Genomic DNA, 22,564 nt, shown 5'->3' with positions numbered 1-22,564 from the left:
AGTGATACTTTTTATAAGAGATTCTAGCATATAACCGGAAGATATACTTATTAATATGTCTCATTACGTCTTTCACATCACTTTGTTGAAAAGCAGGTTATGAACATCACTTTGGTGAAAGCAGGTTATGAATCCTAAAAAAATATGAAAAGCTTTAGAGGCAACTTGATGACTTCTTGAGCGGACTTGAGAATGCGTCACCCGACTACTTGTGATTGATACAATACTAAATTACTTATCATTACTTGATTACATCATGGAAAACTCAAATGTTTTGGCTCAATATGACTGATCGCCAACGTCATTGATATCATTATTAGTAGGTGTAGAATTTTATCGCTAAGTCTCAGTAATATTAACGAACCTCCCATGTATGAAATATATATTATTTTGTTTTATATTCGATGTGAGACTCCATTCTTCTGCATATAAAGTGGGTAGAAAAATAAGCGTGTAAGTGTGTACAACAAATACACAAGATGGTAACTGCTTGTCGGCTACGACCACTATATCAAATGCTTTTCCTGCTTAATGACATTCAACAAAGATCACCCTCAAATTAACTATGTGTATCTCTTAAAACTGCAGCCCAACACCATACTTGTTGGCCCCTTACTCCGGCTTGAGGGTACAGTGGCATCATCTATCGCCCTCCTCTTAACCACCCCCTCCTAGTCCATAGAACCCCTACTCCCATCCCCCTTCATTTCCCCTTGACCGATGCTTCGGCGCCCCTTCCCCTTTTCCCCTTTTTCTTCATTTTATTGGTGTTGCCCAACACCTCTTCTCCCCCACCGTTTTGTGGGCAACCATTTTCCATGTCTTTGATGGAGCCTCTGCCCAAAAATAGAGATCTACCCCTCCCAAGCCCTTTTCCCTTGATTTTGAGCTCTAGATATATGACTTTGAGTTGGTTTTCTTATTCTTGGTGGGTAGGATCCACCTCCTATAACTGATCTTCATAGTGGATTTACTCTTCCTAGTCCTGTTTGTGGGGGCACAACCTTATTTGGCTAGATATGTGGTAGCCCCACCTTACTTAACTCTCGGTAAGCGAGTGATGTGGCCTCACTTGTCAACAATGATTTTGACGTGATCTCACTTGCTAGTAATTACATTGCGTGTGTCCTAATATGGTAGTTTATTGCATCTACCGTCTTTGTGACAAATCTTTACCGGTGAAAAAGTAACTTTTAGGGTTGCATTTCAAGCATCTTTTCATATCGAAACTATATATTAACAAAACTTTCTTTGTCAACCAAAACAGGATGAAAAAACAATTTGTTATTATATTACAAAGCAAAATCATCGATAGTAATGTAATTTCGCACGAATCATATTTTGCTATTTTATTTTTTGAGTGTTGATCAACCCACACACATGTCCTATTTCTCCACCCACCTGTTAATAAAAACTTTAATGACATATTTAACCATTTATCAAAAGACTTTTAAAACCCTATTTAAACTAATTTAATATGCAAGTGACACTTTACTACAATGGTGGAAAGGTGTTAGTCTTTGCATGACGGCATAAGTTCAAATCCTGTCAGTGACATCTAATCTAATAAAATATATCGTTTGACTATAAAATAAAATAAAATAAAAAACTAATTTAATATATTTCTAGCAAAAAAAGAAATATAAAATATGAAAAAGTAGCTAGAAATGGGATGAAGAGCCCAATTCATTTCTCCCTCTTCCTCCCCCTCCTTCATTTGTCTTCCTACCCCCAACCCTAATTCTCTCTTTCCCCTTCTCCCTTGTTCTCTCCCACTTATCAAGTAATGAAATCATATCTTTCATAATCCAATCTCTCCCTACATTTCTCTCTCTCTCTCTAAAAACTCAATTTTCTTACTCACTAAGATAACAATTTCTATATGGTATCACATCGCTCTGCCTCACGACGATCGATCCTCTTCCGCTGTTCAAATCGATGAATGTTCATTGATTTTCTCTCATTTTCTTTGAATTCATACCTACAATTTCTATTTTGAGCATTGATTTAATTTCTGTTAGTCATGGCATTGCCCTCGGAGTCATCTTCTCCAATCAAACCGACATTGCCAAACCCTAATTTTTCTTGAATTTCTGGAATTTTTCCAGCATCAAATTCTTATACCTCTTTGACGATTCAGAATAGGTAGTATGGTTCTGATCAAGTTGAAACGATCGAACTACCTTCCATGTTGCGCCTTGTTTGCACCTATTCTACGTCAGTTTAAGCTCCTCGGCCTCATTGACAACATTGAACCATGTCCATCGCTGCTCTTGCCTGATTGCTCTCTCAACCCTGCCTTTGAATCATGGTATGAAAAATATAAAAACCTACTTTTTTTTGTTGAACTCTACACTGTCTGAGGAGATTATTCCCTTCACTGTTGGTGTTTCATCATCGCATAATCTCTGGATCAAACTTGAGCAACGATTTGGTGGTGTATTGGATGCTCATATTCATCAACTACGATCTCGTCTTCAATTAGTTCAAACAGGCTCTGAATCGATCTCTGAGTACCTATAACAAATCAAAGAAATCTATGACTCTCTCACAACCGCTATATCTGTTGTCTCTGATCGCACCTTAATTGCAGCAACTCTTCATGGTTTGCTTGATGAATTTGAGTCCTTCACTGACTCAATTATGCTTCGTCTCTCATTTACCTCTCTTGATAAACTTCATGGCTTGCTTCTTACAAAAGAGATCTTTATGGCTCGCATAAAACAATCCATGTCATCCACCATCATTGAGCCATTTCAGGCTTCCTCTATGCAGTTTTAGGCACTTCTTCTCCATACTCCTCCACAAGTCTTTGTTATTCAAAATCAGCCATTGCAAAACTCATTCAGGCACAATTCTAATCGAGATCGTAATAATCGAGGCTACAACACCAACAGAGGGAACAATCAAGGAAATTTCAATCATAACAACTATCAAGGCATAATCGAGGTAACTATTCTCGTGGCAATTATTAAGGCTCTCCTGGAAATTATTAGAACTCTTCAATTCACATAGATTATAAGGTTCCTTGTCAAATTTGTGGCTCCACTAGTCATGAAGCAATTTATTGCTTTGATCGCATGAACCATGAGATCTTTGGAAGAGTACCACCTGCAAAATTGGGTGCTTTATGTGCTCCCTACTCTTCAAGTCTAATCCATTTTGGCTGATTGACTCTGGTGCCACCTCTCATATCACAAATGATATCGCAAATATCTCAGCACCATCTCTATATACTAGTGAAGACAAGGTTTACATTTCTCATGTTGGTCATTCCTCTTTGAATACTTCTCATGGTTCCTTTAAACTGAGCAATGTCTTACATGTTCCTCACGTGAAACACAATTTATTGCCTGCTTATCAATTTCTAAAAGACAATAATTGTGCATTAACTCTTGACCCTAATGGAATCACTGTCAAAGATCGTATTTCAGGAAAGATGTTTTTGCAGGGACCAATTAAAGATGGCTTATATCCATTTCAAGCATCCAGTACACCCTCTTCATTTCCTTCAGCCTTAACAAGTGTCAAAGCTCATGTCAAAGTTTGGCACAAAAGATTGAGACATCCTTCATCATCCATCTTTAGAAGGATATTGTCTAGAAATAAAGTAGCATTACAAGAAAAGTATGTTGTTGATTTCTTTTGTGCTGATTGTTCTCTTACTAAGAATCACAAACTTCCCTTCAATACTACTAGATCTGTATCTACACAATGTTTAGAGTTGCTTCATTGTGATTTGTGGGGTTCTGCCTTAAGGATTTCACTTAGTGGTTTCAACTATTACATGTTACTTGATGACTATAGCAAGTATACCTGTTAGTCGCCCACCAAGGCTCTCTTAGATGGCCTAGGTGGTCTAGGCGGAGGAGTGAAGGGTTTATGGGAAGAAAGTTCAAATAAAACCCAGAATTGAAAACACTCTAGCCGCTTCGACTCCCTCTCTCTGCACCACGACTTCCTCTCTCTTGCCATCACGACTACCTTTATCTCTGCACTCCATCGAAGAAGGAGAATTATAGAGCAAAACAGAAGAAGAGGAAACGGAACACAAAAAGAAGATGAGAATTTACAGAGTAATCAGGGAAGAAGAAGAATAGGAAAAGGAAAAAAACCCAAAGTTATAATGCTTTCCTCTTTCCAAAGAAGAAGAGGAAACCAAAAAATCTACTTTCCAATGCGTAAAAATGACACACTTTAATCAAATTTCAAAAAGACACAAATGTTTAGTCTAAAAGACATAAAAAAATTGTAGGGGATTCTAATTTTCTCTTTCCATTTTTCATTCCCCTCTTTTCTCTCTTATCCCCTGCCTCCAGACTCCCTCCATGTCCCTGCCTCCAATTTCTCCATTCTTCTCTCTCCATTTCTCGATCTTCTCACTCCAGGGTGAGATCTTTAGTCTCTCTTATTTATTTTGTCGATTTATGGGTTTTTTTTAAGGTAAATTCCAGAGAGGGAGGCTGAAATTTTGGTGTAAATTTATGGGTTGTTGTTTTGGTTCGTATTGCAGATTTCTTCGATTTTTGTGTTGTGGGCTTGTTAGTTATTTATGGGTTTGTGTTGTCAGTTCGTATTGCAAATATGCTTTCAAGTTTTGGTTCTTTAAGGATATTTCTTTATGATTATTGTTTGATGATTTGTTGGGAGCAGATTTTCATGGAGGGATTGGTTAGAACTCATGTTGAAGATTTGTTGTATTCTTGTTACCCCGTCTAAGGGATTATTCAACATTAAGGACTTTAGGATTTACAAATGTTTATGTTCGTATTGCAAATATTGATGATTTGTTTGATGCAACCATCATTGCGAGTCGCCCCAGTTTGTATTCATTTGAGGCAAAAGCACCAATATCCAGATTAAAAAAAAAAATCACGAAAAAAACTGAACCGGACCGAAACCAAATTGAAAAAAACCAAAACCGAAAAAAACCACACTAAAAAAAAAATGAAACAAACCAAACCAAAATTTTGGTTCGGTTTCGATTTTGGTGAAAAACCAAACCGATTTAAACCAAACCCAGCCCTACTTCCTTTCTTCGTATGCTCTTATTTTATAAGCAAATGATTACTATAGCATTTCTATTCACTTTACAAACTTTCCTCAAATGAATAGTGAAATATTGTGCATGAATAGTAACACATCCGTTTTTCTTAATCCATTTGATTTTTCTTTGGATGAATAGTAACAAACTATTCATGTGAGCCATCCATATATTATATTCAACAAACTTATTATTTTATACCTATGAATTAATTAATTTAAATTACTACACATTCAAAATGTTATGATTTAAGTTAATTTATATAATATATAATACATATACTTAAAACCGTCTAGCCCGCCTACACTTTCGCTTAAGCGCTAGGCTCCAACCCACAGCTTGACTAGCACCTAGTTTTTTTTAGAACCTTAGTACAAAGATAAGCACCAATATCCAGATTTAAAAAACAAAAACAAAAAAATCACGAAAAAAACCGAACCAAACTGAAACCAAATCGAAAAAAATCAAACTGAAAAAAAATGTACCGAACTAAACCGAAATTTCGATACGATTTCGATTTTGGCAAAAACCAAACTGATTTAAACCGAACCCAGCCCTACTTCCTTTCTTCGTATGCTCTTATTTTATAAGCAAAGGATTACTATAGCATTACAATTCACTTCAGAAACTTTCCTCAAATGAATAATGAAATACTGTGCATGAATAGTAACACATCCGTTTTTCTTAATCCATCTGATTTTTCTTTGGATAAATAGTATCAAACTATTCATGTGGGTCATCCATATATTATATTCAACATAGTTATTATTTTATACCTATAAATTAATTAATTTAAATTGCTAAACATTCAAAATATTATGATTTAAGTTAATTTATATAATATATAATAAATATACTTAAAACCGTCTAGCCCGCCTAGACTTTCACCTAACCGCCTAAGCGCTAGGCTTCAACCCACAGCTCGACTAACGCCTAGTTTCTTTTAGAACATTGGTACAAAGATAAGAATTACTACTCTACGAAGAGGACCCGGCAAGGCATATGGAACCACATTGATCACACTTGCATTATGCAAGTTGCATAAAAGAAGAGATGACCGCCCACTCGGTTGGGCCCTCTCCTGCATCACACAAGTGTTTTGGTCAATTGGATTTTACATTTTATATTTTGTATGGCGTTTTTGTAGCGTTTGTTTTCTGGGTTCCGAGTATGTTTCCTTGAAATTGCTATCGGTGACTTCAAGTCTTACAGCTTGCTCACCAGCAAACACAGAAAAAACAAAGAAAGAGCTTGCTTGTGTTGTATGTGTGTACCTCCTTCAAAACATCTCTCTTGTTTCCTCCTGAATAACTAATGGAGTCATTCTCCTTTAACGTTGTAGAGAGAGTGTTGAAAAGGCTTGCTTCCCATGCTTACCAAGAATTGTTTTTGGCATTTGATGTCAAATATGAGCTAAACAAACTTCGGGAAACCCTATCAACCATCGCAAAAGTTCTTCTCGATGCGGAGGAAAAACAGCGGAAGGATCACCTTCTCACTGATTGGTTGGGAAAGCTGAAAGACGTTTGCCATATAGACGATGTCCTCGATGAATTCGAGTTTCAAAAGTTGCGGATGCAGGTGCTCAGCCTTGGGACTGGGAGTCACACCATCAAAGGAAAGGTACGCAACTTCTTTTCACATCGAAATTCATTCGTGTCAAGCTACAAAATGGGCCATAGAGTCAAGGATATTAGAGAAAGGTTAGGTGAGATTGCAGCTGCAAAAGCTCAATTCAATCTCGCCGAACGATCTGCAGATTGGCATGGCATGCACATGGAGAGGGAGACCCACTCTTTTGTGCACGCCCCAGATGTTATAGGGAGAGAGCGAAAAAGAACAGATTGTCGTCCAACTTTTTAAGGACACTCACACTGGTCCAGGTGATGAGGAGAATGTTTCTGTTATTTCAATTAATGGATTAGGAGGATTGGGAAAGACTACGCTTGCTAAATTGGTGTATAATGATAACATGGTAGTGACCAACTTTGAGTTAAGAATATGGGTTTGCGTCTCAGACGATTTTGATAGTAAAAGATTGCTTCGCGAAATTGTTACTGCGGCAACCAGCCAAAAATGTGGTGACGAAAGTATTGAACAGATGCAAATGAAGTTGCGACGTGCTATGACTGGTAAAAAACTTTTGCTGGTGTTGGTTGATGTCTGGGACAAGGGGCCAATGGGAATAACAGTCAAAAAATGGATTGATTTAAAATCTTTGTTAAATGTTGCAGCTTGCGGGAGTAAAGTTATTGTAACAACGCGCAATGAATCAGTAGCTTTGCTTATGGGGTATGCACACATGCATCTGTTGAAAGTTCTTCCCCTCTCAGATTGCATGACCATATTCATAAAAGTGGCATTTGCAAGAAGAGAAGAGCAAAACCATCCGAACTTGATGAAAATAGGGGAAGATATTGTGAAGAAGTGTGGAGGGGTTCCACTTGCCTTGTATACCCTAGGTGGCCTACTCTGCTCGAACAAGGACGAACGTTATTGGTCACATGTAAGAGATAGTGACATATGGAAATTGGAACAAGGAAGTGACGGCATTTTACCTGCACTCATGTTAAGCTACAATGCGTTGCCAGTTTACTTGAAACCTTGTTTTGCCTTTTGTTCACTGTTCCCCAAGGACTACATATTTCGAAGTTCAGAATTGATCCCGTTGTGGATGGCTCAAGGCTTTGTTCAATCCTCCAGAGGATACCAAGAACTTGAAGATATCGGTCTGGACTACATTAGGAAATTATGTTCTAGATATTTCTTCCAGATTGAGGAAGATAATGTCCTTTTTGTACGGTTTAGAATACACGATCTAGTTCATGATTTAGCAATCTCAACAGCACAGCTAGAATACTCATCTCTAAATTTTCGTCCTGGTGAATCTTCCACGATGATCCGGCATGTGTCAATATCTCAAAAGGAATTGTCCAAGGATAAAGAAGAAGACCCCGAATTCTTACTCCCTTTTGAGAAATTGCGAACCATTCTAATTCCAGACTTGAATAGTGAATATCTTCATACAGAAGTTGGTGTCAACAATCAATCTTTTTTGAAGAGATGCATCTCAATGTTCAACTACCTCCGGGTTCTAGATCTTAGTAACTTGACCCTCGAGTTACTGCCTAGTTCCATCGGTAACTTGAGTCACTTGAGATACCTCGACCTGTCGTATAATCAGCGGATAAAGAAGCTTCCTGATTCCATTTGCGAGCTGCAGCATTTGCAGACCTTACTGCTTATAAACTGTGGAAAAATCAAGGAGTTACCTGAAAACATGGGAAACCTGATTAGCCTCAGGTACTTGGGTTTAACCATAAATCAGCGCCATTTGCCGGAAGTAATTGGACGTCTCACCTCTCTTCGAACTTTATACATCACTGCGTGCAAATATCTTATATCCTTCGGGGAAGGGTGCGAACCCTGCCTAATCTTCGAACGTTGATTATAGTGAACTGTCAAAATATGAAGTCTCTGTCATGTAATATGACTGCATTGGAGAATTTGGCTATCTATAATTGTCGTGTTCTTGATCTGACGAGGTCGGGAGAAGGTATCCGAGGTCTTCAATCGTTGTGGATTGTAGGTTCAAATTTGGAGGAGTTGCCGCATTGGCTTCAAGAGTCTGCAAACACTCTGAAAACGTTGCATTTGGGATATTGTACTTATCTCGAGTTACTCCCGGAGTGGTTCGAGAATCTCACTTTTCTCCAACAAATAAAGATTAGAAACAGTTCCCATCTGTCTGATTTTCCAAAGGGCATGCATCGCCTCACGGCATTGAGAGAGTTGGAGATTTACAACTGTCCTCTAACCAGAAGATGCAGACCGGAAGAAGGTGAGGATTGGCACAAAATCGCTAATGTTCCGAAGATTATACTTAATGGGCGTATTATCTCATCGGCTGCTAACTAGGTAACAATATTCTAGTTCTTGATCTCTTCAACTGAATGTGTTAACCTGTGGTTCTTCTGACACTAAATTTTGCTATATGCCTTTTTATGTTAGTAATTCCAAATCCAAATGGTTCTCGTACTAATTTTTCGGTTAGATTTATTTGAAGGATATTGTGCTTTTGGAGTGGTTAAAATCACTTTTTAGTGCGATTTGTAGTGCTTCTTTAGGAAGTACTTGCATTTACAAATTCATGCATGCTTATAACGAAAGTGCGTATGAGTAGAACCAACGGGCACTTACTCTCGCATACATTGTAATTACTTGAACGTGTAGGATCTATGTTTTAAGTACAAATCTTTTAACTACCTAGTTCCCTAATGTTTTCAAAAAATTGCAGATCGCATGGATTGCAGAAAAAGGATGGAGCATTGTAGCCATTTTTTGGAGTTTGGAATAAGTGAGTGTGTGTATATGTACAAAGTGCGATGTGAGGATGTTTTTCCAACTTTTATGTTTTTTTTCTGAATTGTGGATGCTATAATTTGGATTAAGAGAGTGTTTACAACTTAATTAGTCACAAGGGAAACATCAACTTTGCTGGTGTTGTTCCGCTCATGAAAACAAGACCAGTTGTGTTTCGATGGTCCGGCGATTTCCTCCGGCGTTTTTAAGGGCGTCGTGTTCTTCCGGCTTTGCATTGACGTAAATCTGTACAAGCGTGACAGATTTGTTTATGGCGCTCGTGCTTTTGAATTTGAGTTTCTCAAATTGCACAACTGGGAATACGACTTGTAAGTTTTACTTGAAAAGAAAATGGCTCAAGAATCCCCGAGGCATAAGATTGTTGACAAGAACATTTATTGTTTTACAAGACTGACGGAAAAAATGAAAACGTCTCACAATATTTACATCTGTCTCTAAGAGAAAATTGGCAATCTTTGATCCCCTGATGCGTATGAAATAATACTCCTCTTAAGGGGTGGAAAGTACTGTGCTCCATTGAATGCAGCTGCCCGTAAAACATTTAAAGGACCGAAATCAACGGAGTAAGCCTTCTGGAACCCGTCCAGGATTGCCATCATCGTGACATTTGCTGATTTCCGCTCTGCTTCGTATTTCTTCAACAACGATACCTGCATAAGTTTAGAGATACGTCATCAAATGAGTCGATTCAACCAATGAATTTTGATAAATAAAAGACTAAAAGAAAATTCACCTACCTCGGCAATATCTGCTCCCACTGCAATTCCCTCCGAAATGATTCTTGAAAGAGCAAACGCGTCTCCAAAACCCAAATTAACCCCTTGTCCAGCCAAAGGGTGAACGGTATGTGCTGCATCGCCGATTAGAACCACATGCTTTGACGCGTAGTTGTTGGCATGCATCAAAGACAATGGAAACACCATTCTTTCAGACGCCAACTTCAACACTTTCGGTGGAACTTTGAAGCAATCATTGGCAGATAAATTCGTGTTTGTTTTAAACCAAGAAAATATGCCTCCACCTCCCGAGGTGCTTGAATTAGGATGTGGACCAAATCCATAATCCAGAGCATAATTGACATCTTTCACAAATTCATCCTCAGCCTTTAATTTACGGTCAGTTGCTTCTTTCGGTTTCATAGTCCAAACAATATTGCTGAAATTATCACCTATTGGCAAAAGTGCAATTGGCCCAGCAGGTAGAAAGCGTTGCCATGCACATCGGTTTTCCACACTATGTTCGACAGTACAAATGATTGCATTCTGCGAGTAACTCCATCCAGTTGTCTTAAATCCTGCCAACTCTCTAACACGTGACTTGGACCCATCAGCTCCAACCTGCAGTAAGACTATGTGACTTGATGCCAATCCATAATTTACGAATTACAGTATTTTCTGAAACTTTGCCATTATGACTTTAGCTGTTTCTGTGATCTTATTATCATTTAAAGGGGAAATAGAATTCTTCAAATGCAACCGAAAATTACCACCAATTTTGCATATAGACTGTTGCCATCAATTAGATCAAGCTTCGCTAAGTTCCCCTGCTCATTCAATCCAGATGACGTGCTTCCCACCCCCGAGGATAAGTTTCTTGGCTGTAAAGTCATTGTGGACAATCTGGAAGGGTAGATAGTCTTCTGGAAATCTGTATTCTGTTAAAGTTGAACCTTATTAGCAAATAGAAAATATTAAGACTTGCATGCAACAAATGAAAACAACACATATGTCATTTCTCTAAAACACGACAGAGAATTAAGAGAAGAATGGACGGTGGTTTAGAGAAACTATTTATCAAGAAAAAAAAAATGTCAGGAAATGATATCTTCAAGGAAAACGGATAGATAATAATAAATATGAGAACACACAACTCAGCCACCAAAAATAAAGAGACAAAACAAGAACAATATGAACCAAGAAATTACACGAGTGATTACAGGTTTCGTTTGTAATAAAATAAAATAAAAAATTAACCATTCAGCTTTGCTAGATACCTGCATACATGACAATAGAGAACTGTGCAGTACTTTATTCTCCACTACACACCTGATCATAAGTCGAAATCGGTATCAGATCCTCCTAGTAATGCTAATAAATGAATTGCAAAAAGAAAAAAAAAATCATCTACTTCTTACCCCAGAGAATCTTTATGTACATCTCTTGCATCGTACCTTGTATATCCTAAGCCAGTATAGTCCCAAACCTACAAGAGATCATAGAAGAATAGATAAGTCTTTCACTAAATTCAACCTCCACCAATCATCCATCATATCGCGTCAGCTAGATGGAAATATTTAAAGAGCACTGTAATTCATTTTAAGACGAAACCACAGTGAGAGTAGGACGCAACAGAACAGAGTTGGGAGAAAATATAAATTCACTATAAAAGGCCATTAGGAGTTGAACTATTGATGTAAAAACAAAAAGAGAAGTTCAGAACAAAATTTTATTTAAAAACATCAACTCAGTCAAGCTTGAACATAATAATGAGCCTTGTATAAAATTAATCAAAGTATATACAGCATATCTTTCAAATTACCAAACCTTTCAATAGTGAAGCACAATTCTCTCAAACTGGGCTATCTCCCTTTCAGTTGACAAGACCAAATTCACTGTGAGAGAAATTATTTACATAATGATTATTAACTAACGCACTAGCCATGAGTAATTACTGTGGTCCCATCCTAAACCCCTAAACATTGGTCAAGTTGTATCATTTCAACAAAATGCGCTCATTCGCACAATCTCTCGTCTATCAGATTCTGTTGCCCATTATTCCTTGTCAATGATCAGACAGTAGAGTTTGCAATGGGACTAAAACAAACAAGTCTGGTCTGAGACCATCTATCAATTTGTTTCTCATGATCAACTACAATAAAGATGTGTAAAAGGTATAAAAGCAAACTAACGAGGGAAAACTGAACAATTAGATATGTATACTAGTGGTTGAGATCATGATTTTTCAGTAGTGAAAGGTTTATTAATTTGAATCAATTCTGAAAAATACAGTAAGTCAACATGGGAACACAAACAGAATGGTAACTACTAAACTGCTATGAAATTTGGAAAAGTCAGTCACCTGCATTTGATCAAAATATGCACGTCTATTCTGTTCCACATATTTCCAAGCGCCAATATCTGTAAAGTACAATTGTTATTGAAATTCCATAACAAGTTTAATATTTGTTTCTGACTACCCAAGAAAGCTGGTTAAAATAAAAATAAGTAAGCATGTCAATCATTCCTACAAATGGGGAATACAAGGTACATCTCATCTTATTTGAGCTCACTTAACATGATTGCTAGTGGAGAACGTGAGAAATTCATGCTGGCACATACAAATAACAACAAATATGTCGAGTTCAATACCTTTGAAGAGAGATATGGTCGCAGGTGTTACTGTACTGACCCTTGGATCAGGGGGGTCTTCTTTCTTGATGCTAAGCCCATTTGATACTGCGGGATTGCTATCAATGATGGCAACTTTCAATTGCTTTGTCAACGGCATTTTTGCTAAAGCAGCACAAGAATAAGACGATAGATTGAAATTTTTAGTGTATCAGTGAAGAAATGTGCTACATCACAAAATAATTCTCCTACTAAAGATGAATTTATTATTAGACTATTTAGCTTGAGCAACAAAAAGCACAACATCACAAACTAATTCACAAACTTTCTTCTAATCTCTTTTGACCTGAACCAAACCAAAGTAATATTAACCGAGTGAAGTCACGTCTTTAAGCACACATTACGGTGCTCCACCAAACCCATTCAAAAAGTCACTCATGTAAAAGTTGTCAGTCTATCTGCTGTAAATCTAAGAATCCACACTAGATGAATCATACATGTTAAGTAAGTCAATACAAATGAAAAACTCGATAACTGTTCAACTGGCCTTCGACTTGTAACAAAGCGGGAATAATGCCGGGTGAAGGAACTAATAAGAACTGGCGACATGATATCAACCGTAATTGCAACTTGATTTAGTTAAACAACTTATTCCCTGAGTCTCTAACACAAGAACGTACATAATCATCTACAACAATGAAGTTATTAACAAAGTCTAAAACAAACAAAAAACACTACCTACCCAAGGAACAAGCAAGAGCCATGCCAACCATCCCTCCTCCAACAATCGCAATGTCATACGGATTGCTTTTATTCGAAAAATTCGGCTGCTCCACACGACCCTGTGGATTTTAAAAGGAATCATCAAACCCAACAATGGGGAAACATTACTATTCTTGCAAGTTAATCCACATTACTGGGTAAATACAAAATATACTTAGCTGTAAAAAAACACTTATTTCGGGTCCGATATATGGCCAGAAAAAGAAAACCCATGTAGCAAAATATGAATAACATGTAATGGGTGAAGTTCAAGAGATTTACATTGCCGGGTTGGGCACCATTGGAGCTGGAAACTTTTGCAGCTGCGTCAGTACACAAAGTCCTTTGAGAAAGCTTCAATCTTTTGATACTTTCAGCAAGATTTCTTCTGATAATCAAGCCGTGTTATGAGAAAATAATCACAATTAGACTAAATCCCAACATATTTGAACCTTAATTTGCAGAGCCTAATCGCATATCAGCAAAAACGAATGGAAAAAGGCGTGAAATTGTGGCAAATTCGGGACCGGATGGAGGCTAGGGCACATAATGATTGGAACGCCGTCGTTTTGATGATCAAAGCGTACCTGTTCATTGTCGAATTGCAGGAGCTTCCACTGGTTCAGACTCAGAGAGGGAGAGAGATTCGCTGAGTTGGAGAAGCGGTGCTTGCTTTGGTCTCTATTGGGGAATTTGGCTTGAATAGCACTGTTGCTAAATCAATAATCTGAACTATCATTTTCCTGTCCGTTACTTATTCGGCATAGTGATATTTTTTCGGTTCAATTTTTACCAAAATGAATTTGAAACACATTATTAATATTATTGTTCATAAAAAAAATATTCTCCGAAACACAAATTTGTACTAGCTTTTTTTAACGAAAATTTATTTTTTCTAGTATTACTCACGTAAAAAATTCTTTATACTATCCATGTGTTATTGTTTGCATAAAAGAATCGATTAAAATTTCAAAAATCTGCTATGGCAAAATATCAAGGCCGTATCAACAATGTCATCGGTGACATATGAACGCCATATTGACAACATATCATAGCATATTGACTGCTAAGACTTTGTGACTTGATAGGGTTTCCAACAAGATCGATCCTCTTCAAAAGATTGCCAATGAATTTGCATCCAGGATGAGGAGCTGAAGGGCATGTTGCTGGCCATTGAGTTCTTTAATAAAGACTTTGATGAGATGCGCAACGTCAATGAAGACTTTGTTAAGGCTAATGAACAGTTGAAGAGCGAGAAGGCGGGTCATGAAAGCGCTCTTGCCTCAGCTCAAGTCGACTTCTATAAGGTGGGCTATGTTGATCATCTTCAAGGAAGGTCGCATGACTATATTTTATGAGGGGAAGCCTAAAGACTTTCTCTATCTTCTCAGAGGATCTGCTCAAGTTCGATTCCTATATAACAAGTTTATGGGAAAGGGAGGATGAAGAAGATTGATGGGAGAAAGGGGAAGAAATAAAGAACCTTGACCTCACATATTTCATGCATATCACTAACACAAAACATAAAAACAAAATAATTATCAAACGACCTTTAAATGTGTAAGAAAAGTATTAAAAAAAAAAAAAAAAGTATGCGGGTTTCACAACATAATTTCGAGAAAATAGCGGGGGTAAATGCAATTTCAATAAAGCAGATAAAACGGTAATGATGTCTTGGCGCTTCATCATCCACCCCCTCTCCTCCCATTGCTTATCTTTCCCACTTGAGTTTCAAACTGTCAAACACCTGCAACCCCAAACACCAAAAAGCTTTCACTTTTAGGGAGAGAAAGAGAGGGGAGAGAGAGAGAGAGAGAGAGAGGGAGTTCCAGAATGCGGAGTATAACTCTCTCGGACAGCTTTTTGGGGGTGCACTCGCCGCCTTCGCCATTTCTAAAGCCCCCCAAGCCGCCATTGTTATGTTCATCCTGTTACTTGCTTTCTTTCAAATTGCGCTCGAAGAAGCTCATTTCCAAGCTTTCTCTCCCAAACCCAACTCTCGTTTCCACCAGGTGAATCCAGTACATCAACTCCCATCTCATTTTTTTCGATAAGTTTTTCGAATTATGAATAGAAATTATGGGTTGGTTTCTCTTTTTGTTGGAAATTTTTGACTTGTTCTTGAATTTTGGTGTAGAGAAATCCAATAATTTTTCCTTTTTCTTACTCAAACGGGCTGGAAAAAAAAAATGGAAATGCGAAACTGATGAAATTCATATGGAAAATGTTGTTGCAAGATTTTTTTTGGCTTAATTGCTGATATGGTAGACGACTAGCCGTGCCACTGTGTTGTTTGCGGTACAAGTTATATGTTTGGTTCTAAGTTCTAATTAATAAATGCCACTGGCATTGCATATATTTTCATCAATAAGAATGCAAACAAAAGTTGCTTTTTTTAAAATGTGGGTGAAATATGGAACTGAATTGTAAAATGAAAGCAGGATTCTTGTGTTTCAGGTCTTCAAGAAAGTGGAATGCGGCAGACACCTCCGAGGAATGGATTGGACGTCTTTTACAAACTTCTGAAAATCCAGATGGCCTTGTAATGAATCTTCATGCCATTTCTCATTTATAACCTTGAAAGAAACAAAAGTGTATCTTTTTGTTCTCTGAGCATAATTTTGTAGTAGATGTTGCAGAAGATATGCAAATATTAAATGAAACTACCGATTTTGATGCAGGAGTTACAGTACCTTAATCACAAGAAATGTCGGGTGACCACAGAACAATTTCATGTTGTGGATGATTACGTGGCTTTAGATACAGTCCTTGCAAAGGAAAACTCAAAAGCGGATAGTCACATGGACAGAGAGATGCACATTTCTTATAATCGATTCTCTCATTTTTGGAAGGCTATCATGCTGTGTGGATTTCTTGCACTTCAAGGCTCTGAACCTGCTTTTGCTGTTTCTAATCTTGCAAGTGGGTTGCCCTCAATTCCTTTTCTGGGGAACCTTGGCGATCTTAGCACAGGTTTTGCTTCAGTTAGGAAAATCTCCCTCTAACTTATGTAACCTGGCATTTTTGTTTTTGTAAGTGAAGCCTGAATTGTAGTCAGCACATCGTCTTAAATTAGAGAGAACAATCTTCTGTTAGGCTTTGATGACTTCATTATATTTTAGTGCCCTTGAGCTTTCTATTTAGGATAATTTCTAGTGTACACGTCTTCCTTCTTTCTTTCTTTTTTACCAAAATTAGGATAACCATTTATTAACATGCATCTCTGATGACAAGTAAATATAAGAGTGCGTTTTCCTTCTGTTGCAGGCATTTTTGCTGATCTTTTTCTCAGAACTAGGGGATAAGACCTTCTTTATTGCGGTATGAGCTAAACATTTCATACTCCAGTAGTACTTCAATGTCAAGATCTTAGTGGACAGGGTAAACTTGTGCATATGGTGATTGATCTATTTTTGTAGACTCCATATGAACATTTTTCTACGCATCAGAGAGATTTTCATCTTCCTTATTTATTTCCCAATTGTCTTATCAACTGACTTATCAAATATTGTCCAAGTCTAACGAAAAAGGTAAAGTTAGAAGAGAGAGATGCTAATGACTTTGGGTATGTTTGGGTGAGGGACTTCCAAGTCCCAAGGAATTTAGGCCAAGTAAAAAACGTTAAATAGGAGGAATTATAAATTCACCCATATGAGCATTACAAGGACATGAAAGAGCTATTTGTGAATGACTCCTTCCATGCAGGTCATTTGCAAAACCCTCTCGCATGTCTTTGTAATTCGCAAGTGGAACATTTCTAATCCCTCCTTATAACATTTTGTAATCCATTCCTTACTAATTTGGCCTCAATCTCTTAGGACTTAGAAGTCCCTAACACAAGCATTGCCTTCGGGATGAACCTAATTCCACAGGAACTCTCATAGTTGATTTGTTCTTTCTCTAATGTTATCTATTTTTCTTTATAATTAACATGTGCATATAAGTTTTTTTAGTGTTACATAAAGATAAAATGCTTTGATCATGCATAATTTTGAATTTTTCTGTTTTCTGCAGGCACTTTTAGCAGCTAGGAATTCAGCTCCAGTTGTTTTTATTGGGACCTTTGGCGCACTTGCGTATGTTATTCTGTTTGTGAATGGTGTGATACAAATGTTCTTTTGCATGATCAACTTCTGTTTACTAGATTATTGGAAAAGCGTTGTGTGAACATTTCCAATAATGTGTGAGCATAGGTCAAGCTGTAACTTTTAGGTTAAGCATGAAATCCACATGGCAAACTGATGCTTTTTAAAGCTAATAGCAATACATAGCATTTCAAATCTTATTAACCAAGTAATTGTGTTTTGAGCCAAAAATATTTTCTTTCAGTATGGTAGTTACGAATAACACACACACACACACACATTCCTTATACAAGTGATCCATATTATCCATATTATCCATTTTAAATCGTAGAATTGTTTACTTACAGGGCAATGACCATCATATCTGTTGTTCTTGGACGAACTTTTCACTATGTCGATGAAATCCTACCATTCAGGTATTTGAGATTTTCATTTCAGTAGGTCTTGATCATTGTATCTGTTAATTGTTCTTTATAAAATTATGCTATTGAGTGGTGTAGTACCAAACATAGCTTAAATGGTTTCACGTGGTATATTATCTGGGTCACAGCAGTAATAAATCTTTTCTGGTAATAAAGAGAAGCTGAGAAGATGAGAAACTTGGTTAAATTAACTTGTGGTAGGTAATTGCCAAATGCTACACGTAAAATGATGCTTTTGGTCTGATTCCTCGGTATTCATATAATTCTTAGGTCCTCTGCCTACTAGTATACATCACTTGGATATGTCTATACAATTTGTATCTCTTAATTATACTGTCATTTGTTATGTATCACTCTGATTTGGTCTTTTGAGTACAGATTTGGCGAGACTGATCTACCCATTGATGATATTGCTGCAGTTTTGCTCTTGGTAATTTAATGCTTTGATTCTTAACGAGAACAATAGAACTACGATGCTTGCTTATAAGCATCCCTTTTTCCTTTTTGTGCTGGCAGACCACCAAATCTTGAAATCTGCTCCATAACTATTAAACATACGTAATTTCAGGTTTACTTTGGAGTTTCAACTTTGCGTGATGCCACCTCAAGTGATGGTATGAAAGCAGAAGATGAACAGAGGGAGGTAAATAATGGACTTCTCAAGACTGTTTTTCCTTTTTTATTCCGTCTTTGTTTCCTTTTGAAGCTACATTTTTCTTTGTAATAGTTAATCTTGTTGTCATGTATGCATTCTTGAATTAGGCAGAGCTAGCTGTTTCAGAGTTTTCAGGAAATGGTTCTGGAATACTAGCTGCTGCTAGCACCGCCGCTAGCACCTTCCTTCTAGTTTTTGTTGCTGAATGGGGAGACAAATCATTTTTCTCCACAATAGGTGAGTTGGATCGTATATGCTTCAAAGTTCTGAGATATTTCGTCCCCTAACGAAAGATCACTCTTTGATTTCCTTTTCTTTTAGCCTAGGAAGAGTAACAAGATGTTAAAATTAAATAGCTTATTCTGATGGAGTTGACATTTTGAGAATGGCTAATGTGTATAGTTCAACTTTCAATTAATTTGAAGGAAATTTGTTCTATTCTCAATTTATGAAAGAACAAAAACTAACTCATTGAAAAATGTAAAAGTCGAGTAACAGCCAAGAAAATGTTGAATTTTCATACCCAAAAATGAACATACAGAAAATAAGAAAAGCAGTAAGTGAAATTCATTTTAACATCACACATTACTTTTTATATTTCAGATTGTGGAGTTGGTTATACCGCTAATGGATGACCACACTTCCTTTCTTTCTGCCTGAAGAAAGTACAAGTTAATCTTATATGGCCAACAATGATGCTAGCATTTTGCGCTGAGATTGGCTAATATGTCGATTTGTTACCCAATTTCCGTTGAATTTGAAAGACGATATTGTCCTTTACCAAAACACAAAATGAATTAATTCCTTGCAACATGCAACGTGTAATAGTCAAGTAGAAGATAAGATAATGAATGTGTCAAACTTCATGTCCTTATAGGAATATGTAAGTGAATTCATCTGACGTGTGATGTGCTCTTGCTTATTTAGTTCCAATTTTGTTTCTGGTATGTTTAAGTTTAACGGCTTATCACACTGCTATAAAATGCTATTTTAAGATGGTGAGAAAGTCTGGATCATAGATTATATAATACATTTACGTCTAAGTTTGTATGCAGCCAGGGAACATAGGTCCCACTATTTTGTACATACAGCTCCCCTTTGATGATTTACCTTAATAAGACAATGTTTTGCTTCATATGCAGCACTTGCTGCAGCCTCTTCACCCCTTGGAGTCATCGGGGGAGCGCTAGCTGGTCACGGTGTTGCAACTTTGGTAATGTTTCTTTTACTGCTAATTTTTATTATGGACAAGGAGATATTGGCCATTTGGAGGTGCTCTTTGATGTCGTAGTTAATCAACTATGTGCAATTTACAGCAAATCAATTGACATCAATCTTGTCCCTTGTCATTTAGATTAACTTTTCACTTTCTCCTTTGACTCATCTTTGTTACTTATTTGTGGACCTAAGCTATTGTTCCATTTCCTCTTTTCTTTTTTTGGGTGCAGCTTGCTGTTTTGGGGGGTTCTTTACTGGGCACATTCTTATCAGAGAAGGTAACACCGAACTTTTCACCTTTTTACTCATTAGCCAATGTGCATCCTCTGAAGTTGATTTCGTTAAGCAGAACCGTCATGCAATTATGTTTCCAACCTTTCTTGTTCAATGGAAATGACATGATTCTGTCGTTTGGTGTCGACAACTTATCAAATATTTCAAACTATCGTAAGACATGAAACTTCACATAAAGGTAGCGAATATGATTAAACATGTCATGAATTGGTCCGAAATTATCCCCAACCTATCTAGATTACAAAGTACTTTCAAAACTTCTTGTCTTGGTTTTTTTGACTTCCGCTATTCTCCTATTTAGTAGAAAATAAGTAGTGCATTGAATCGGTTTGAACAATGTGGAATACAGCCAGTGGAATTCCTTTTAGTCACAATCTGTAGACATAGAATATAAGCATCAAAATTCTGTGGCAACCGAAAATGAGTCAACAGCATCCTTCTCTGCATGCTTTTTAAAAAAGGTTGTTTGGTTGGACTAGCACATTCATTCACCATATCAGTTTTATGCCTTGACACTTTCCCAGGTTGAATCGCTAGCAGTCGGCCTATATGGGTTAAAAAGGAATTTTCTTATCCTTCCCAATCGAACGCCACTGCTAACGATACATTTTCCATTGTGTCCAAATGGAAAAATCATCGTATTGCTCTTCAATATGACTTGTACTCTTAAGTAATTTCTTTCATGGATGAATTATGTGTAAGCACACAGCAGACGAATGGATGACAGTCGTTTTCTACTTCCTTCTGCAGGCCATTGCGTACGTCGGAGGCGTTCTTTTTCTGGTGTTTGCAGCTGTAACACTGGTTGAGATTGTAAGTTAAAGGTAATAAGATTCCCATATTCTTTTGACTTTATCAAAACTCATAAGCACGTTGTTGATTGTAATTATTGTCATCCTGTCCCTATTAATCAGTTTATTAGTACAAACATTGATTCTTTGACTGAAACATCTTTTGCCTTGGGGTTTTGAACAATACTGAAACAAGGCGGTTTTGAACACGAGACTTCAGGTGCAGCAATAAACCTGTTAACCACTTGAACACAAAACTTCAGGTGGAGATAGATTCACACGCCTTTTCTAGCTTCTCACATGCACACACCTTTTTTGATTTCTAGCTGTTGAATTGAATAATCGAACAGAAACGAATATGTGATTAAACAGGAGTGTGTGAGAGACTAAAAAAAAGCGTCTATGTAAAGTGCGTGATAGAAAAAGTAGCAAAAATGGAAGGAACGTGGCACGCCCTAACCCATCAATAGAAGCATTAGAGGGAGAATCAAAAGTGATGGAAAAAGGATGATTGTGGAGGCAGACAAAACCCCACTCTCTCATCTTCTCCCTCTTTACTTTTTACGTGAGCCTTGCTTTCCACTTTCCACTTTCCACTTTGACTCCGTACGCTGCTGGTCTCTCAGTCTCATCTTTCTCTCAAAATTTAAATTTCAAGTGCTCCTCCACTTTCTTCCATTTCTTTCCTTATTTATGTAATATAGTTGTCACCCTTTTCATATTGCTTTGATTTCCATCTTTCTTAAATGCTTAATTCGATCCCACACACACTATTTTATTGAGTGATGTTATTAATCTCATGTTACAACTGTTCTTTTCATTAATATAATTGGGACACATTAATCTTGTCGTTGACAAATAAGAGTATAACACTACCTGAAGGTACACACAAAAATTTCTCTTATTTTCTAAGGAGTAGGGGCGGTTTTTCTTTTTTTTAGAGAAATAAAATTATAAGATGTCATTTTGGATATAAGCGCAATGCTAAACACATACAAGATGTCATCTTGTTAGTCAATTTTTTCAAGTTTTGATTCGTACATACAGTTCTAGTTAAACTTCTGGTAGCTCTACTAAATCGTACTATTATTTTTTATCTTTGAAGTGAAACGATGGAGGTTTTATTGAAGCATTATACGGACATATAATCTTTGAAGAAGGCGTCCTAGATTAAATCCGGAGGCTTCTCAAACCAATAAGAATCAAAATCAGAAACTAAGATCAACTTGGCCATTCTCTACTAAACCGTACTAATATTATATCAAAATGAATCAAACTCTTAACCTAACCTAATCGTAACTCAGTTCCCCACGCTTCCTAATGAGGCGGCTGTATTCTTCACCTTTATCATAAATGATGGAATTTTTTCAAGCGACAAGATTTCGTGGGACCATTTTTGTGATGCATATGGTTGGTAGGGTCGATGAGCTTTTGTCCCACAAAATTAGACGCAGACAAACATGCGAAGTTGCAAACTGCAAAGCAAATGCAGTGGCCTTCCACGTGATTAGTGGCACGTGCATGAAACGGCACCCAAGCACCACCACCAGCGGAGGGGCCGCC

General features: G+C 37.2%; 2 protein-coding genes and 1 pseudogene across 4 annotated transcripts; 2 read left to right on the top strand and 1 right to left on the bottom strand.

The window, feature by feature from the left end:
- The first annotated feature begins 6,242 nt into the window (after positions 1-6,242).
- On the top strand, positions 6,243-9,437 carry LOC137711688 (putative disease resistance protein RGA3; annotated as a pseudogene).
- A 293-nt stretch (positions 9,438-9,730) lies between these two features.
- Positions 9,731-14,250, bottom strand: LOC137711687 (uncharacterized). Of its 3 annotated transcripts, none has more exons than XM_068450952.1 (10): positions 14,124-14,250; positions 13,819-13,924; positions 13,517-13,616; positions 12,796-12,939; positions 12,506-12,564; positions 11,562-11,629; positions 11,421-11,472; positions 10,914-11,081; positions 10,165-10,764; positions 9,731-10,077 (listed from the first exon to the last, which is right to left on the bottom strand). In XM_068450952.1, exons 1-10 carry the CDS (start codon positions 14,129-14,131, stop codon positions 9,862-9,864), a joined length of 1,521 nt encoding a protein of 506 aa, XP_068307053.1. In that variant the 5' UTR covers positions 14,132-14,250; the 3' UTR covers positions 9,731-9,861. The 3 variants fall into 3 exon arrangements, with proteins under 3 accessions (XP_068307053.1, XP_068307051.1, XP_068307054.1); XM_068450950.1 differs by having other exon boundaries at positions 13,819-13,937; positions 14,125-14,241; XM_068450953.1 differs by having other exon boundaries at positions 11,598-11,629; positions 13,819-13,937; positions 14,125-14,241.
- Positions 14,251-15,272: 1,022 nt separating this feature from the next.
- On the top strand, positions 15,273-21,152 carry LOC137711487 (protein PAM71, chloroplastic). The gene is made up of 12 exons (XM_068450733.1): positions 15,273-15,548; positions 15,994-16,078; positions 16,218-16,520; positions 16,804-16,857; positions 17,551-17,612; positions 17,969-18,037; positions 18,422-18,473; positions 18,612-18,686; positions 18,806-18,935; positions 19,841-19,911; positions 20,147-20,194; positions 20,961-21,152. The coding sequence occupies exons 1-12, from the start codon at positions 15,370-15,372 to the stop codon at positions 21,030-21,032; spliced, it is 1,200 nt and encodes a 399-aa protein (XP_068306834.1). The 5' UTR covers positions 15,273-15,369; the 3' UTR covers positions 21,033-21,152.
- Positions 21,153-22,564: the final 1,412 nt, after the last annotated feature.

Source organism: Pyrus communis, chromosome 12 (genome assembly GCF_963583255.1).
Source record: "Pyrus communis chromosome 12, drPyrComm1.1, whole genome shotgun sequence".
Lineage (NCBI taxonomy): Eukaryota > Viridiplantae > Streptophyta > Magnoliopsida > Rosales > Rosaceae > Pyrus > Pyrus communis.
Note: the sequence above shows the minus strand (reverse complement) of the source record. Positions and strands in the feature narration are given on the sequence as shown.

What these genes read in the sequence shown, in the direction of transcription:
- LOC137711687 (XM_068450950.1), bottom strand. An exon ending in GACCATATCTCTCTTCAAAG is followed by an intron (nt 12,565 to 12,795) that starts GTATTGAACTCG and finishes TGTACTTTACAG; the next exon opens with ATATTGGCGCTTGGAAATAT. An exon ending in TGGGAGCAGATATTGCCGAG is followed by an intron (nt 10,078 to 10,164) that starts GTAGGTGAATTT and finishes AAACTTATGCAG; the next exon opens with GTATCGTTGTTGAAGAAATA.
- LOC137711487 (XM_068450733.1), top strand. Translation starts at nt 15,370, where the DNA reads ATGCGGAGTATAACTCTCTCGGACAGCTTTTTGGGGGTGCACTCGCCG. An exon ending in TTGCTGCAGTTTTGCTCTTG is followed by an intron (nt 18,474 to 18,611) that starts GTAATTTAATGC and finishes ACGTAATTTCAG; the next exon opens with GTTTACTTTGGAGTTTCAAC. An exon ending in GCACATTCTTATCAGAGAAG is followed by an intron (nt 20,195 to 20,960) that starts GTAACACCGAAC and finishes TTCCTTCTGCAG; the next exon opens with GCCATTGCGTACGTCGGAGG.